The sequence below is a fragment of the Euleptes europaea genome, chromosome 9 (genome assembly GCF_029931775.1).
Source record: "Euleptes europaea isolate rEulEur1 chromosome 9, rEulEur1.hap1, whole genome shotgun sequence".
NCBI classification, from domain to species: Eukaryota; Metazoa; Chordata; class Lepidosauria; order Squamata; family Sphaerodactylidae; genus Euleptes; species Euleptes europaea.
The window spans coordinates 44,168,133-44,186,165 of record NC_079320.1 but is presented as its reverse complement, the minus strand read 5'-3'; the positions used below and the strand labels follow the sequence as shown (position 1 = coordinate 44,186,165).

The 18,033-nt window shown below is 47.0% G+C and overlaps 2 protein-coding genes across 3 annotated transcripts in view; one reads left to right on the top strand and one right to left on the bottom strand.

Moving 5' to 3' along the window:
- Nucleotides 1-18,033, top strand: part of LRBA (LPS responsive beige-like anchor protein) — a 445,808-nt gene that overhangs the window by 252,374 nt on the left and 175,401 nt on the right. For both annotated transcript variants that reach the window (XM_056855892.1, XM_056855891.1), the window contains one exon: nucleotides 1,783-1,919. In XM_056855892.1, the coding sequence (XP_056711870.1) occupies nucleotides 1,783-1,919 (137 nt within the window). The remainder of the gene's footprint in view (nucleotides 1-1,782; nucleotides 1,920-18,033) is intronic.
- MAB21L2 (mab-21 like 2) lies at nucleotides 5,475-6,639 on the bottom strand. Its single transcript, XM_056855893.1, has one exon. It carries the CDS (start codon nucleotides 6,572-6,574, stop codon nucleotides 5,495-5,497), a length of 1,080 nt encoding a protein of 359 aa, XP_056711871.1. The 5' UTR covers nucleotides 6,575-6,639; the 3' UTR covers nucleotides 5,475-5,494.

The following is an 18,033-nucleotide window of genomic DNA, read 5'->3' as shown; positions in this document are numbered from 1 at the left end:
TAAATTCTGTTGGGAGGCAGGAGTGGTTGCAGGGGGTTTATTGTCATCTGTGCAAAGAAATCCAAAGCCTTGCTTTATGGGTTGTTCATTATCTGTTGCATCATCACATTGACATCTAATGATAAAATCAAACATGGCAAAATATAACGTGATGTCAGGGCAACTCAGCAGTCCAGAAAAAGCAACCTCAGTTATTTCAGCTATAACTGAAGCTGTTCTTCAAGGGCCCTGCAAGATCCTCCAACCCCATTTCCTTGCCCTCCGCATTCTACATTTGTTGCTCCTGCTAATACATTCATACTATAATAGAGGTGAAAGTGGAGTTTAATTATATAATCTTGACAATGGCAATAGGATTAAGAAGTAATCCTTGCTAATCAAGTAAGTGTGGGTTAGAAATGAAGTTGAAATTGTCAGGGGTCTTCGGTGGGACCTGAGCTGCCCTGGCTTCTGCAGCTGTCTGCCTGCCCTATAATTGAATGTCTGAAAGTGATTGAAAAAATGTTATTTCTTCCCTGGATTACATGCTAATGTACAGAGGGCAAAGGGAGACAGCAAAAGAACACATAGCTGCTTATTTCATCCATTTGTGGGAATGAGCTTTGGGAAATCACGGCAGTAGTGCAGCTATCGGATGCCCATCTGCAAACACAATGTATTTGTACACTGGGAATAGGGGGCAAAGCTGCTCTGATCTCAGCCGAGCATCTCTGCTATTGTCCTGCTGGCACACATTGAGATTGATGCAAGATTAAAGACCATCACACCTCCTAACAATTGACAGAAATGACAATTCATCTGAATTTTTTGGCAGTTATTCACCCATTGATTACCTAAGCGTGTGCACCTCATTTATATGTACTTTATTAATGCAAAACGGTATGTGTCAGACGTGCATTTTGTAGTATTTTTTAAACAAAGGACGACAGCTGATAAATACACTCTTTGTTGATCTTTGGGTCCCTTCTTGATCAGTGGGATGGTAAACATAACCCACTTTTCCTTCTCTGGATGTCGCTTTATACAAACGTCTGCATATTGTTAGATCTATGCCCAGCCTATTGTTTTGAGTAGTTCACTGATCTCTCTCTGTGATAAGCCCTGTGGAGATGTGATTATTCCAATAAAAATTCATTCAGTTGGAAACCAATGCTCCAGCTGTTTACTCCCATAGCCCCTGAGCTGCACTAACACTGTGTGGATTCCTTGAAGAATATTTAACTGGGGAATGGAACCCACTTTTCAAATATTATGCTTACAGTCCCTAGCACTGGCTAATAGAGCCAACCCTGCCTATAAAAAGGCAGTATCCATAAAATAGTTTTCTAAATATGCAAAGAAGGAAATCTGGGTCGAATTGGATTGCGGCTCCTCCAAAATTTCAACATGCACATGTGAAACTAATATTTCCCACATAACTTTTTTTTTTGTATTATTGTTAAAAACATAAGGTATTGAGCTCTCAAGCATTTTAAATTTCTGGAGGAATAAAGCTAGATGATCTAACTGCCACCTATATGGCATACATAATCATTTGCATTGGTTGCAGCTGTTACTAAAATATTTGGCAATACAGAAATGCAGCAAATTCATTGCATGTGTACCTTTTGGGACCGCTTTAATTTTTTTAACTGTTATTTTTTTAGAGGGGTGTTTTGGATTAGTTTTAGGTAGATAAGACACGATGTAACATACACTTAATATATGTTTGCAGCCTTTTGAGTTTGCTGTTGAGCGCATTGTAAGTGTAGTGCTGGAGCATGTTGTGTTTCTCTTCGGTAGGTCCTGTTAGTCTTTCTACATCCGCTCAGCTTGTGGCCCCCTGTATAGCTCTGAAGGGCACGCTGTCCATCACCTCCTCTGAACTGTATTTTGAGGTAGATGAAGAAGACCCCGGTTTTAAGAAAATCGACCCCAAGGTAAGAGACTCAGCGACCCCATGGAATAAGACTGGTGACAAATTATAAGCGGCCTTTAATGTTTCATTTACTCCCTTAAAGGTTGTTGTTGTACTCCCTTGAATTCACGTTTTCTCATGTTTGTAAGTTGTTGTGCTTTCATCGTACCCATGTGAAGTATAAAGAAATATTTCACCCTATTTCCAGTGGTAATTGCTTTGTAAGGCAGATAGATACCTTGGGGGAAATGCCTTAAATAAAGACATTTTAGATCAAGATGTAACTAACAGCAAGTTGAGTTTCTAACAGATGTAACTAACAGCAAGGCTGACTTCCAAAATCTGTTCTCAGCCATTTTATTTTATTTCTGTACGTACTGCTAAAAGAAGGCGCTGTACTGTTCTACTTCTTTGTGGCATGTGTATAGCAGATTGACCAGGCCTCTGTATATGCTGATGCAGAAAATTCCTTAGATTTGCTGGATTTCTAAAATAGGCTTGTTATGGGCAAAACTTAATTTGTGTTGTCTTTCAGTTACTCAATACTTTTGAGGGTACATAATACACATCTTTAAATGCAGAAACTGTATGCGTTCAAATGTTGTTGTTTTTCTGGCAGTGCAATGTAATTGCTACAGTGGTTGCCAGAGTGCGTTTCAGAGCATTTTTGGCTCAAAGACATGTCTCTTTCCAAATTTCACAATAAGGAATCATTTATAAGATACAGTGCTTTCTTCTTGAGGGAGAAAGGAAGCTGCAAGACCTGTTGTGTGTACCTATGGTGTTAAAGGAGGATGTTTCACTACTCAGTGTTGTTCTGCCTGAATAAATCATCCTAATAGTTAGTGTCTCTAAGAAAGGGATTTCATAGGAGATGTGAGGTACAGATCTAACCAGTACTTAACACTACACTCGTTTAAAGCCTGCAGTATAATACAAGTTAATTACAACCATGGGATTATTTGAAATACATCAAGTTTACAAGCATTTTTATGGAAAGTAATAGATTTTAAAACGTGGCGACTAATTTTCTGTGCATATGAAATTTGGCGCAAATTGATTTTAAGTTTTAAAAAATTCAGTGATCAGAACACTTTCGGTGTTTTAGATTAGACGCTGCAGCTGATTTTCATGAAAGCATTAAAATGTCTGTTTATCTCTGTGTATCGCACTAATGAATAACGACCCCCAATACTTGTTCTCCCCTCATTAGATCGAATTAACCTCTCTCACAGTTTAAAAATGTTTTCATTGGCTTTTTTCTACCTTTATAGCAGAGAGATGATAAATGGAAAGGTATCCAGCCCTGTCCATTTAATCTGCAAATTGGTTTTTTTAAAGAGAAAGAGAGAGAGAGAGAGAGAGAGAGAGAGAGAGAGAGAGAGAGACTTTCCAGACCTTTGATTCCCCCCTGTGAAAATCTGCTAAATCCTAAACCTGCTAGTGTCCTAGTTATGAAGTTATCTACTGAAAATATTTAGAGTTTTCTTGAAAAAGTTGGCATTTCCCCATGTTCCTTTCCCTCTCTTTTTCCATATAGGGATGTGGGTACCTGGAGCTTGGCTATCAAGATCTTTCAGTACCAATCCTACATTTTCTTAGATGCCTGTTTAATTAATGTGGCTTTGTTGGGTTGATAGATTCAACTTCTCTGTGTGTTTTTCTAAACTCCTGGGAAAGAAAACATTGTGACAGGATTTTGAAGTAAAACCTGTATTGGGCATAGCACTGTTTGCTGATAACATCAGAGTTTATATTCCTACTTTGAGCCTGTTTTTTACAAGGAAGCTGCAGTCCTATAGGCTCAGGCTTATTCTTCCAGTCAGACTGGGGAGGGGGAGAAATTCTAGGTTCATTTGGGGCCATTTTCAGATGTCCCAGACATTTCTGGTCCATACACAGGGTCACGCATGGAGATCCTTTATAAATTAGCACATTTAGAAAATATGTTTAATATTTGATAGCACATGACAATAACCTTGCTTTTTGTTGTTGTTTAAGCTACTTTTGTTTCTCCTTAATTGTAAACCTTCCCAAGTTTTGCACACACATTTTTTTAAAATGCAAGTTGATCTTAATTAAAATGAAAATAGTTTGTGGACAAAACCCAAACAAAAACGTGCTACTATATACTGAGACTGTAATCGTAGGCATATTTTCCTGGGAGCAAGTCAGGACTCCTTTCTGAATAAATATGCATAGGATTGGGCTTTAGGTTAATACAGAAATGAGTGGAAATGTTTCCTGCTAAAAATCTCCCCCGTTAATAATCTGTTTGTGCCTGTTAATTTAAAACTAAAATCTGAAGAAACAATATGTAACCTTATGTGAGCAGAGAAAGCCTAAAATAATTCCTTTACAAACACAAGTAACTTAAATATGCAAAGTAGTAATTGCCGACCTGAACAAACCACAAGCATAAAGTTGCCTTTGAATCTTGCCCGGATGTCTCTTGCTGCTGCTCAAAACCCCCGTTGAACTCAGCGGATATACTGAAAAGTCAGAGCAGGGGAGAAAAAAAATTGGCTCGTAGGGTTTGCAGCGTATTAATTATTCAGAGGAAATCCATCTGGCCTTGAAATTCAAAGTCAAACTGGACTTGAGTATGGTACCCAGGCTTTAATAAACGGGAGCTCCACAGGCATCAAAAGGCCAAACGTTACAGGGACCATTATCCCTCCTCCCCAAATGAATCAAAATCTAGGTCAACTGATAATATGCCCCCAAATCTACCTTGGCGAGTGTTTTTTTTAAGCACCCAAATTTTACTCCCCCCCTAATTGCGTTATCTGTTTAATAGGCGGCAGCTTTCAGAATGTGCTGCATTTGAAAGCAAACGATTTACCACTTCTTTTCCTTCCCATGCCCCGTTTTTGGAGAAGTGGCTCCAGACTTTCTTAATTGCCCGAGCGTTGGAATAAACCCACACGAAGGCAGCGTAAAGTTGGTCATTTTTATTACCGTTTTTTTTTTCAACAAGTCAGTATGGGTGGGGGGGGGGGAGAGGGCAGATAATCTGACCTTGGCACTGAAATACATTTAACACCAGCAAACTTCGTGTGGTTCGTTTTTTTTCCTCCTTAAAAGAAAAAAAAACAGAGAAACTTGTACACAGAGTTTAAATAATCTTTGTTTTCACTTGGTGACAACATTCAGGCAAAACGAAGGAAGAGCGAGAGAAAACAAATGACAAGACACTTACTCTTGGCAAGAAATGAGAGAGGTACCTCGGGGGTCGGTTCTGGCCGTCACAAAGTCCGGTGGCTCTCTTTTGTGTGCGTGTCTGTTGTTCAGTGTGGCCATTTATGCACTGGAGATTTTGCCTTGGATTGGCCGCTCTCTAGATGCACATTCCCCCCCCCCCCATCCAAATTCTCAAAATTCAACAGTAAGCCCCCATGCCAAGTTTTAAGAATTTGGAAGGGGACGAGGACGACGGAGAGCGGCAAACCCAAGGCAAAACCTCCCATTGCATAAATGGCCTGTGTGTGTGTTTGGTAAGAAAGATGGGAGGCCGGGGGGTGGGGGGTGGGGGGCTTCCTTCCTTCGGGGCGCCTTTAAATAGGAGTCCTCGGTCCCGGGAGGCTGGGGGCGCCCCTATAGCTTGTCGAGGCTCTTGGGGTTGGTGAGGATCTCCCTGGCCAGGCGCCAGGTCTGCTTGGCGGCGCTCTCCAGGGCGGAGTGGGGCTTTCCCTGGAAGAGGTCGAGGTTGGGGAGGAAGTAGTGGGGGCAGCGCCGGCACTGCAGGCAGGAGATGAGCTGCAGCAGGATGCCGTTGAGGCGGTCGCCCAGGCAGGCCTCGTCCCAGTCGGTCTCGCGGGGGTGCTTCTCGCACTCGTAGAGGAGCAGCGTCTTCATGTGGTAGTTGTTGAGCGGCTGGCCGGGCAGCTCGAGGTGGCGGTCGCGCAGGGTCTTGAGCACGGAGAGGCACTTGTTGCGGCAGCCGCCCATGAGCAGGCGGTTCTCGGCCTCGCCGAACTGCAGCACCCAGGCGTCGCTCTCGGCCGAGCTCTGCTTGCCGGTGAGCGAGTAGCACTCCTTGGAGAGGAGGTTGAAGCCCTCGGCCTTGACCTCGGCCACGCGGTTGGGCCCCGGCCAGGGGATGTGGGGCAGGGGCCACTGGGCCGCGCTGCGGGGCCAGATGCCGGTGCACTTGAAGGCGGGCGTGATCTGCACCACGTAGCGCTCGCGGATGCGCAGCCGCACCTCGCTGGTGTCGGCGATCATCTTGACCACGTCGCGGTAGCTGCACTTGTCCACCGCCTGCGCCACCAGCGTCTGGAAGCGGGAGCGGATCTTGCGCGCCGACAGGTAGCCCGAGGCGGTGATGAACTCCACCCAGAGGGACATGCTGCGCTTGCGGCCGTCGCTCAGCTTCAGCACGGCGCAGCCGGGCAGCGAGCCGTCGTCGACGAAGTTGAAGACGCCCATCTGGTTGAGGTAGAGCACCACCTCGAACTCGGTGGGCGAGACCACCTCCAGGCCCTCGTAGCGGGCGTCGATCTCGCTCAGCGAGCTGATGAAGCGCGGCTCCTGCACCTCCACCTCCTTCAGCACGTCCGACACCACCTTGCACACCTCGCGGATGGTCTTGGCGATGGCCGCCTTGCGCGCCTGGCACCGCTCCGTGTAGTACTTGTTCAGCTGGTACACCAGCTTGGCCTGCGCCGCGATCATGTTGGGGCACACGTCCGGGCTGTACACCGGGCTCTCGCAGTACGCCGACGGATCCAACGCCGCGGCCGGCCGGCCAAGGCCCGCTCCGGCCCTCGGGCGGCCGCCCACGCCCGCCCCCCCGCCAACTTTCCGCGCCGCCGCCGCCTTACATCGGAGCCGGCCGCCGCCGTCCGTCCGCCCGTCCGGGCGCGGAGATCAGGCCTGCATGGGGGGGACGGGGGACGGGGGGGGGGTGCGTGCGCCGGCTTTGCCTTGCCGCTCGGCGGCCCGGTCCACGGCTGCGGGGGAAGCTCGACGGCGCGGCCGATGCCAGGAGGCGCTGGAAGACACTGGGCTCCGGGGACGGGTGGGAGCGGCTGCCGTCGGTTTCCTGCGGGAGGCGGCCTGGTCGGAAGGAGCCGCCGGAGGGGGAACCTCTTGGCCGGCGGCTGCCGCCGACGCCGCCCTCGCCCCTCGGGTTTCTTCCCTCCTGTCTTTCTTTTATTATTGGTGTTCTTGTTATTATAGCGAGAACGAAGCAGCGACCGACCGGCGACCATCCACTTCTCTCGGGTCAGTCGGCGTGCAGTACCAAGCCCTCTTTGTCCCGGTCGTCTTCCCCCCCACTTCGAGCCGGGGGTTAGGGTTGCGTGTTGCGTGCGGGTGAGTCTCTCCTTCCAGGATCCCCCACCCCTCCTCTCCTCTCCTCTCCTCTCCTGCTTTCCGCTTCCTTCCCCCTCCCGCCTCTGGAACCGGACGCCGCCGCCCGGCTGAGCCTCCCGCGCCCGCCGTCCTCTCCGGCCCGCGGACGTCTGGCGGTCTCTGGGCTTGCTACGAGTGGCGTGTAGTTTATGAATGGCCCCCGGGCCCTGCCGAAGGGGGGGCGGAGCCAAGCGGCCCTACAATCGCCGCCCGAGCTGTCAGCCGGCCAGCCAATGGCAGGGCCGGCCGCCCGCGCGCGCCGAGCCCCCCGCCGCCCGGGCCGTGGGGGGGGGGGGAGAGAGAGAGGGGAAGGGAGCGGCGGCGGGAGAGACGCCGGAGGCGCATGGAGGCAGGACCCAGACGTGGGAACGAGCCCGAGCGCCCCTCTCCCCTGCGGGGAGCCGGGTCGGCTGAGCAGAGCGGAGCGCTGGAGTTGGAGGGAGTCAAACGGGAGGGTCGGGGGGAGGAGGAGGAGGACACGGTGGGGTTTTTGGTGCGCCCTGGCAGTGACAGTCAAGAGCAAGGTGCGACTGCAGGCGCTGGAGGCCAGGGGAGGCCGGCTGCTTCCCCGCAGCAGGCCCTGGCCAGCGAGGCAGACCTAGCGCCGGTGCAGGCTGGAGGCTTCTGGAGGAGGGCGCGCTGCTCCCCGCTCCTCTAACTGGCTCCGGGCTGCTTGGCAGATCCGCAGCGGTGAAAGGGATTAGGCCGGCGTGGCGCGCCCGGTCCTGCTGTCCTAAACCAGGGTTATTTATGCATGGGTTTGTTTGGTTTTTTGGCCTTGGATTTGCCCCTCTCTAGATGTACAATTTCCCCCATCTGAATTCTCAAAACTGCACGGGGGCTTCTTTTTGAGTTTTGAGAATCTGGGTGAGGAAAATGGGCATCTGGAGAGGGGCAAATCCAAGGCAAAACCTGCCATGCGTAAAGGGCCCAGGGGTCCCCGTTAAAGGGGTCACTCTTGCCTCCCGATTCGGTTTGAAAACAAATATTCTATTGCTTTGGGGAAAGGAAACAGCGTCTGGAGAGTTGTGCAAGCGCGGGGCATTAGTTGGCCACAGCGCGAAGGGTGCCCCCCCCCCCAGTAAAACGTGTAAACAAAGGTTATTTTGATACAGCAGAAAATTTAAAAAAAATGTGGAAAGGCTTCATTCACACTGTGTGAAACTCAACTAGGCAGTTCTTCTACTTAGCGGCCAGCAGCGTATTCAAAACGAACAAGATGGTTTTTTTTTTTCTCCCTTAGGATTTTTTACCTCTTAAGTGTGGTGTGGATATTAATAATACATCCATCCCACTAGGTAATCGTTTGAATTCCATTCGTAAATATTCTGTCGGAGGTCAGGTCTTTTCGTTGTGTGCGTTTCGGGAGAATAGTCGGAAGCCCTCATTTCTCCCAAATCTGAGAATGACGATCCCACGGGCTTTAGGAACCCCCCACCTCCCGCTGCCCAACGAGAAAACACGCATCAACGTTCTGACTCGCGCGTTTTCTTATTCTCCTGCCCGCATCATTCACAGACGATGCATTTTACCTCTGAACGAGTTTTTAATTTCCTTTTTTAAAAATATGGACGATCTGGTTTTATTTAAAGGAAAAGACCAGGGCATTCCGTTGTAATTAAAATAGAAGTGCATTTCCGCGCAAGTCTGCGGTGCATCCGACGTGCTCGAAAGCGAAGTGCCCCTCTTTTCGTTTTACTCCATTTTTATGCACGGGAGGTTTTGCCTTGGATTTGCCGCTCTGTAGATGTGCATTTTCCCCATCTGAGTTCTCAAAACTAAAAAAAATAAGCCCCCATGCAGTTTTGAGACTCTGGAATGGAAAAATGTGCGTCTACAGAGCAGCAGATCCAAGGCAAAACCTCCCGTGCATAAATGGCCCATGTTTCTGAATTGTTCCAAATCGCTCCCCGCCACCTTTTGTCAGGGGAGTTGGTCCGCGCGGGGCTTCTGGTTGCGCCAGGGGCAAAGGTTTTCCACGTGGAGGGGGGCTCACCAGTTGCTTCCGACCGTCAGCCCGATCCTCTATACAAGGCAGATTCCGAGTCTGTTCCCAAATTTCCCTCTCCTTCTGGGTTGGAGAGAAGCCCGACCAAAGCAAATAAAAGCGCGTGTTATCGGGGTGGGGTGGAAAAACAAAACCATCCCCCCAGTCGCCTCACTCGGGGGAGAGCAGCAGACGCAGACCCGAGCGGTGGCTTGGAAAAGCGGTTGTAGGCGGCAATCCTCAGCACCTTCGCTGGGCAGCGCTGCGCCCGGATGAGCGCAGGGGCGCTTCCAAAGAAGCCGGCATAGGATGGGGCCGCAAGAAGCGTGCCCGCGCCTGTGTTTAAGGGAAAGCACCATGCATTGCCTGGTTTTAAGCCCTCCCCCCCCGTCGTGCGATGCAACGAGCGCAAAGGTTCTCGCCTTCTTAGGATCGCAGCATTTTGACAGGCAGACGAGCGCAAAGCCCACCGCCTCCGTTTCTTTCCCGAGGCGCCAAGGAGAGACCGACCCGGAGGGCGACCGGGAGGCGAGGGGACGGTGAGTGCCGGGCCGCTTCGCTCGCCTCCCTCCCGGGTCGCGTTCCTAGGCCATTCAACCCCACGCCCCCTCCGCGAAGGGTCTTTCGGATTTCGGCCTTTGCTGGAAGGGAAGGGGGGCGATTCAAGAATCCTCCCTCGACGGCTTCAGTCTCCCAAAGAAGCGTGCCCATTGGCGCTGGCCGGCTCCTCCGCGGGTCCCCTCTCTGCCAGGCGGACGCCGGAGGAGAGAGAGCCCAGCCGCCGCCTGGAGCCGCGCGCGGCAGCTCGCCCCGCAGGAGCCCCGGGCTGCCGTCCGAAGCGCCGCGCCCTCGGAAGGAAAGCAGCGGGGCTTCCTCCCGAGGAAGCGGGCTCGGGCTGCAACCCGGCGCCGGCGCCTTTTCCCGGCCGGTGGGATGCCCCGCGCCGGCCCCGCCGTCGAGGTTTCCAACCCATTCCTCTCCAATCTCGCTCTCTCTGCCCTTCCCCCCCCCCCCATCGAGGTCTCAGCTCCGGTAAATAATAAATCAGCTCGAAACAAAAGCCGCCCCGGATTTATGGCTCGGAGCGCTAATTAGAAACATCATTTGAGCCATAAACTTAAACACTTTCGAGCAAATGATGCCTGCGGAAGCCCCGCGCCTTCTGCGGCTGCCGCCGCCGCCGGGCTTTTAAGAGCCGCTTCCTCTGCCGCGGCGGAATTCGCTCTCGCCGGAGGAAGGGGATGAATAATTGAACGAGCGGGGGGGGGGGTTTCTTTGGGAGAGGGGCGAGCCGAGGCTCCGTGGCCGGCCCCGCCGACGAGCCCCGCTCGCCCGGGCTGCGGAGGAGGCCGGGCGCGGGCAGGAGATACTGTAGATGCCATTCAAAGGCGGCCGCGCCTGCCCGGGAGGGTGCAAAACAGCCACTTGAAGGCTCAGCCCCATTGATCTCCCTGCTCCCCCCCCCCCGTTATAATCCGTCTCATCATACTTGAGTTAATGAGGCGGGGGAGGAGGGCCGCTCTCTTGATGGGCCTTGACGAATTCATTAGGGAGGCCGCGGGACATTTTATTCGACTGTTAAAACATCGTGTTTGTTTGGTTTAGGCCATGCCAACAGCAGCACGCCGCCGGCCTGGAGCAAGAGCCGCGCCGGAGAGCCCTTCTGGCCTGGCTCTTTGGCTTGGCTGGCCCGGCCGGCTCCCCCCCTGGCTTCTCCCGGGGATCTTCTCCCTGCGGCGCTGCTGTTCACGCAGGTTAAGGATGGGTAGGTATGGTGATTGGCATTTCGTTGGCACGGAGGCGCTCGCTGGCGTTAGGAGGGGATGCTGCCTGGGCAGGCAGAAGGAAGTGGAAGGAGAGTGGGCTAGTTGGGAAGACAGAGAAGGGCAGTGGGAGAGCGAGCATGTGCCGCAGGATTACCACGTCAAGCTTGACAGCCGAGTCACTTTGGGGCTTTTCATTTGCTTCCACTCTCCTTTTGCTTAGCAAGCCTCCACTCTTAAAGCAGATGGTTTCTGAACAATTTCCTTTGTCTTTTGCACCATCATAAGGTTGTAAAAGAAAGGTGAACTGATCTGAGACCATGAATCTCTTGGAAACTTTTCCTTCTTCACCTCTGGAATTTTCAGGAGTTGGCTCTGAAACTCTGCGCTGTCAAAGAAGATGAAATGTGCTTGTTTTTTTTGGGATGGGGTTGAATAGCTTACCAAAAATATTTGAAAGCTATCTCTATGCTGTTAAAAGTTGAATGCTAAGAAATGCCTTTGGTTTTCTTTAAATGATATTTTGGAAATTGAAGAGTGTCATCTTGCATGTTGTTTCCTTTTAAATTTTGGCTACAGATCTTTGAACCAACTTGGTTTTAAAAAATATTTCTGGAAGAATTTGGTGTTTCCATTTATAGAACTGCAGTCTGGGAAAAGAACTCATGCCCTTTGCCTGTCATTTTCATACATTCCTCCTCTGCTGATGGAGCTTGAACTGCTGCAGGGAATGTATGAATTTGAAAAGAACTGATGCAGGAGCGCCATGTTGCCTTCCTCAACAGCCAAACTAAGCTAATGGGTAAAGTAAATGCATCTGGAGGAATGACAGCTACAATCCTGTTTACATTTCCAGGATCTTTCTTTATACATTTGTGGATAGATTTTTATCAGACCTCTTTTCATCTCTATCAAGGTCTTAGTTTACCAAAGTGACCTGAGTTACCTATTATTTAATTACTGCAGATATTTTTAAAAGAGCGGTATTCGTACCATTACAGGATCAGTTAGTGCAATAATTAAACAGCACATAAATGACTATGATTATGATGCTATATTCGTGTGGGTTTCTTTCTCCCCTACAGCTAATCTCTCCTATAGAACATTTCTGAGACTGTCCTTCCCTGTTACATCATATTTTGTTGAAAGAAGGAGGCATTGAGGGAAAACGAGGAAAGCTTATGTAATCCTGTGTTATATCTAGAACAGTATCACAATGAATGTTCAATTCTATAATTCGTTGTATGGGTTCCTATTGCGTTCATTTAACAACTGAAATTATGTGATCTGAAGCCCCTAGGTTCCACTGAAATCAATGAGTCTTTCTTCTGATGAAGTGTGGTTTGAATCTGGGCAAGCGTCCATTGTTACTCATGCGCCTTTAAATAGTTGTGTTTTTGTAAAAATTGAGTCCCATGTTATGTGCTTTCAAGTATGTATGCAGGGAATTACATCTGTAGTACAGGCATTTAATTTGCAAGGTCAATTAGTTGTGTTTTTGCAGGAGAATCTGAAGAAACTAACCTTAAAGAAACCAAAGGCAGATAAGAATGTTATTTCTGTTGCTTTTATAACATAAGTTTGCAAAACCATTCAGTGATAACTGATTTTTTTTACCCTTATGGTTCAGTTATTTATGCTGAATATTGGTAGAGTTTATTAAGTTAATAAAGGTTGCGCTCTGCAAGTCTGTTAATTATGGGTACCTAGTTTAAAACTATTTACGTCATTTGAACTGTGTAGGTTTAAGTCATTAAAGCGTAGAATCCATTTCCTACCGAAGTCAGTAGCAAAATTCCCAATTTCTTTAAAAAACAGTACTAGATTGCATCACATTGAGCATTTGGGGCATTGTTCTCTTTTTTTAAAAAAAGGAAAGAAATAGCATTGATGTTGTTGCCTTATATGGATGAATGTGTGATTCATGGATTTCCTCAGAGTATATGTTTATTTTACATGGCACCAAATGTAACCAATATATTACAGTTTTAGGTGAAAACTTTGCTATTGTCTGACATGACTACAATTAATTTTGAGCAAATTTGGAACTGGCTCAACTTAAGCGTTTTTTGAGCCAGAATGATTTTCTTTGAGTAGGTATGAAGTTGTGATCATTCTTCGGAGCAACTGCATTCTACAATTGGCAGGCCAACTCGTAGCTGAAGGAAGTAGCATTTATGTTGGGACTTTGATTTAAATCTGAACTCCAGGACTGTCATATTGCCGGTGGAGATGCAGTGTCCTTTGTTTCTATACTGATAGCAGTCTGATGTTACACTTGAAAAGTAGACTGTCAGTCTTAATTTTAAATTTTCTTTTAAGTAAAACTTAATAGTCTCAAAGGAAATTATTGAGATGGTTAACGAAGTTCACAATGATGTTTTCAAGGGGATCAGCATTTGAGAGAGGCTTTCTAGTTTACCTTGGAGGACCCAGATTTACCCTTGGAGATACCAGATTATGAGATCTGTATTCAACATGGGAATGATGTTAAAAGAAAACAGCGGGCAGACCGTAGAATAGTAAGGTCACTATGCAGTCCCGATTGTGCGTACTGCTTCTTCTAAGCATGTGGCATGGTACTTTTTGTCCAGGTGAAACAGCCAACACTAAGAATTAAAAACTCTCTCTGGAATAGATGCCATTATTATTCTTAGGAAAGGTTAATTAATCAAATTGGCCCCCTGTGAATCGAAGTGCCTACTGGGTGTGGTGAAAGAGAAAATATGTGTTCATACAAATAAAATACAGAAGCTGTATATGTGGTCTAGCTGAAATAATATTTGGTGATGGAAGAGATGGTGGCAACTTTTCTCTCTCAACAATCTGCAACTAGGACGTAAACCAGCTGTCGTGGCCTATGTATGTAACGGTAATGCTTGTCTGTTTCTTTTCTACATCCCTCACCCCCTGCCCCACACTCCAAATCTTCTTTTATTATCTTTGGATTCTAAGCAGTCTCCTCTTCCCCCCTTGCTTTCTAACTGGTTTTGTCTGCAGCAAAAGTCTGAGTTGGTGTGTTTAAATCTAGTATGGATAGAGTGAAAAACCTTTTGATCTATGGCAATGACTGTTTCCAAATGATTTGCTTGCTGGGACTGGACACTATCCATTCCCTTTCTCTTCACTATCTGATAGGCACACACAAAGGATGTGACATGCTACCAGATGCACAGTTAATCATCACTTTAGGTCTGCAAAAAGATGCATTCGGGCTCAGTTGGATGTATTTAGCGTGCACTGGAATGTATACTTTCCATCATCACAGAATATGTTTTTTAAACATTTAAGGAAATCCTGGGAACTCCTCCTAGCCGAAGGTGATCTTCTTAAAGTCCCATTGAGTTCAGTGTGAGAATTAAGCATGTGCTTAAACCTTTCATGTCCAAGTGCTTAACTTTGGCTGGATTGTGCCCTGAGTGTTTATGAGCATAGGATTAAAATTACTATTTGTACATATACACACTGCAATAGTGCAGCATTTACTTCTTGTCTTATATATCAGAGATCTCAGACTGGTTTTAAGGGTGGCAGAAACAAATGGTATAGTTAGGACCAAAGGGTACAGGAGGGCATGGCCTTGGTTACTCATATTACTCCGTGAGAGTGGTGGGAGTCCTCCCTCCAAGACCTTCTCTCCCTCATTTAGCTCCACCTTGCTCTGGATGGTCTGTCTACATGGTTCAGGCTTCCAAGGGTCCATGCTACTAATATTTGAGTACTGAGTGGGAGGTTTTGGCTTACTCGTCGTGGCCTTAGCGGGCAGAGGAGAGAGATCTATTCATCCATCCTAATGGTTCATGTAGTACTTAGGCACATTCAGATCATCTATAACATGTGCTCCGTTGGCATCTTTGAGTGGGAAGAGAGGTGCCGAGCCATGTCTAATTCTTGCATTAACTATTAATGTTGGTATTTATTTTTGCGTAGAGACTTCAAACTGCATGACATTTTTTATGTTTTAGGTAGCAGCCAATGCTTCCTTTAAAAAAAAACCCTATAAAAGCATAAACACACAAAGCTGCATTATATGGAGGCATGCCATTGGTCCATCAGGGTCTGTTCTGTCTACTCTATCTGGTAGCACCTCTCCAGGGTCTCAGACAGGATTCATGTTGCCTTTCAGCTGGGACTTTCTGCATGCAAACCAGATGCTCTGCCACTGAGCTGCAGCCCTCCTCGCTGCCCGACACTTATATGATCTCTTATTTTGCAAGTCTGGAAAGCAGTAGTTGCATAGAGTGGTGACTTTTAGGTTACAGCAGGAAGTCTGTTTTACAGAGTTTTTAAAAAGAAATCTCTCCTTTGCTCAGCATACCTGGTCTCTTCCTGCTTTGGTTTTACCATAGTGAAATTATGCAATGTTAGAATTAGACAATGTGTAGCTAGCACCCAGTCACCCACTGAGCTTCACAGCAGGGTAGGGATTTGAACCCAGACCCTTTCAGTCCTAGTTCACTTTGCTGGAAACAAAAGCAGAATATTGTTTCTTTCTTAGGAAAGTTTTAATGAAAACGTTTCAAGAAACTCCACAGGAAATTTCATTTAGGTACTGGCAAAGTTCAAAGTTTCAAAAATCCACGAATCAATTGATAACATTTGTAGTACTAGTAGATTTTCCATTTTTATGTCCTTTTTTAGTGGGGCTAACTGTATGGAAGGTGACAGCTTAGAACGGGTATATGCTATTTGTCTGTATCTAATGTATACAGCATGGTTTAGTGGTTAAGAGCAACAGACTCTTAATCTGATGAACTGAGTTCGATTCCCCACTCCTCCACTTGAAAGTGGGTGACCTTGGGCCAGTCACAATTCTCCCAGAACTTTCTCAGTCCACATGGAGACAGGCAACGGCAAACCACCTCCAAACGTCTCTTGCCTTGGAAACCCTCCGGATCGCCATAAGTCAACTGTGACTTGATGGCACTTTCCACCACCACAATGTGTAGATATGGTTCTGAATAAATCTGCAAATATCCTTATTTATTTTCAACAGACGTTTCAGTGATCACTTGTTTTTGGAAATGATGTGAGATTAGATAAAAGTGAGTAAATGCCTAACTAGCATTTCTAGAAATAGGTCATTGGTTCCTGAAGACTGTAAAACTAGTTGCCCCCTTCCTGTTTTTTTATTAATTGAAGTGAGGAACAACATATTAAACAGTAACAGTTCCCATATGTGCTTATCGTGAATGATAAACAGAGTAATGTAGATTTTAGCCATGATGGTTAAATAGAGCTGCCAGCTTTGGGTTAGAACAAACCTGCAGAGTATGGGGGGTGGAGCCTGAGGTGGGGCATGGTTTGGAGAGGGACTTCAGTGGGGTATAATGCCATACAATCCACCTTCCAAAGCGGCCATTATCTCCAGGTGAACTGATCTCTATTGCCTGGAGATCAGTTGTAATCCCAGGAGAGCTCCAGGGACCACCTAGAGTTTAAGAACCCTATGGTTAAGTGGAAACTTAATGTTTGGAGGCTGTATACATTTGTTACTAATTGCTGTGTGTAAAAAACAGGGGGAGGACTGTCTCCCTCAAACCCTGTATGAACTTCCTGGAAGTATCTGGCTGGTTACTACTGAACAGGAATCTGGGTGAAGTGGACCCTTGATTTGATCCAGCAGGGCTGCTGTAATGTGTTAACTATGTCGTTAACAGCCACAGGTATCCAAAGGATTGTTTATTCTGTTTTTTTTAGCAGTTGTTTTATTTTCAATAATAATTAAAAATCTTCTTAATGGTGTTACTAGTCCTGAATCTTGAGAGAGAGAGAGAGAGAGAGAGAGAGAGAGAGAGAGAGAGAGAGAGAGAGAGAATGAATTCAGGTGACAGTCTAAATACAGATAATTTAATGATTTGCTTATAGTTTTGTTTAAATTAGAGATATCTAAGTACTTATGAATGTGTGTTTATATTACTTTAGAGGGCCAAGCCCCCAAGAATGCTAGAACCTTTCAGAATAGAGATCAGTGAGGTTGGATATTTATTATCAGGGGCATTCAAATAGAACACCACATTCTTGGGATTTTCTTATTATGCAGTTTGTCAGCTTCCACAGTGCAAACTTGGAAGAAGGAAACTTGAAATAGTTAAGACATTTGTGAATTTATGCTTTATCTCACTTCACTTGAAAATTTATGAGGAGGGCAACTTAGGGGTGCTTAAGTTGTGTGTTCCAGGGCTTGCCCCCACTGATAACACCCTTGTTGGCGTGAAAGTGCAATGCAAATTATGACAGTTACAACCTTCTGTTTTGTTTAACCTGTCACTGAATTTCCTGACTCAGTACGGAGGGCAATGGTGTGTTCAGCGAGTCCATATTCACCTAAACTTAAAAGGTCAGGTTTCTACAGGCGAGCCTAGTCAGAGCCTAATTGATGAGGAGGGCAGGAAGACAGAATTTACTGTTCTGTTGGCTAGTTTCATATCGTTAGGTTGTCCTGAAAGCATCAGGCAGTCACAGCCCCTTTCATGTAAGTGCTGACCCTAGACAGGAGCTGACAATCAAAGGAGGCAGCCACAGGAACCAGTGCAAGTATGCTATTGATTTTTCAGTTAGTTCTAAGTAGTTTGTAGTATGGGTAATGGGTGACAGAGGCAGGTATGTCATTATCAATGAGCTCCAGAACAGTAGCGACAACCTTCCCTCATATTTCCTTCAGCCACTGACAGTTCACATCCAGAAGTGGTCAATAAATTGCCCAACCTTTTACTGACAAGTGACTTGGCGAAGGAGTGGGGGATGGGAGCCGGAAAGCTGAACCTCTGCGCTTGAACTTGACGTAGAAATGGAAGGGGGAAGGGAAAAGTGTGTGTGTGTGGGGGGCGCTTTAAGCCTCAGCACGTACCATTTATTAGGCTAAGTTCCTTTCCGGAACAGCAAATACTAGCAGTCAGGTGGTGTCTCTTTATAGTGGACTTTAATTATTGTGTTATTATTTTTGCTTTACAGAGTATCAGGTATGAAATGGGAAATAATAAGTTTAAAAAGTTGTCTACTACATAAAACTGTACCATATGGATACA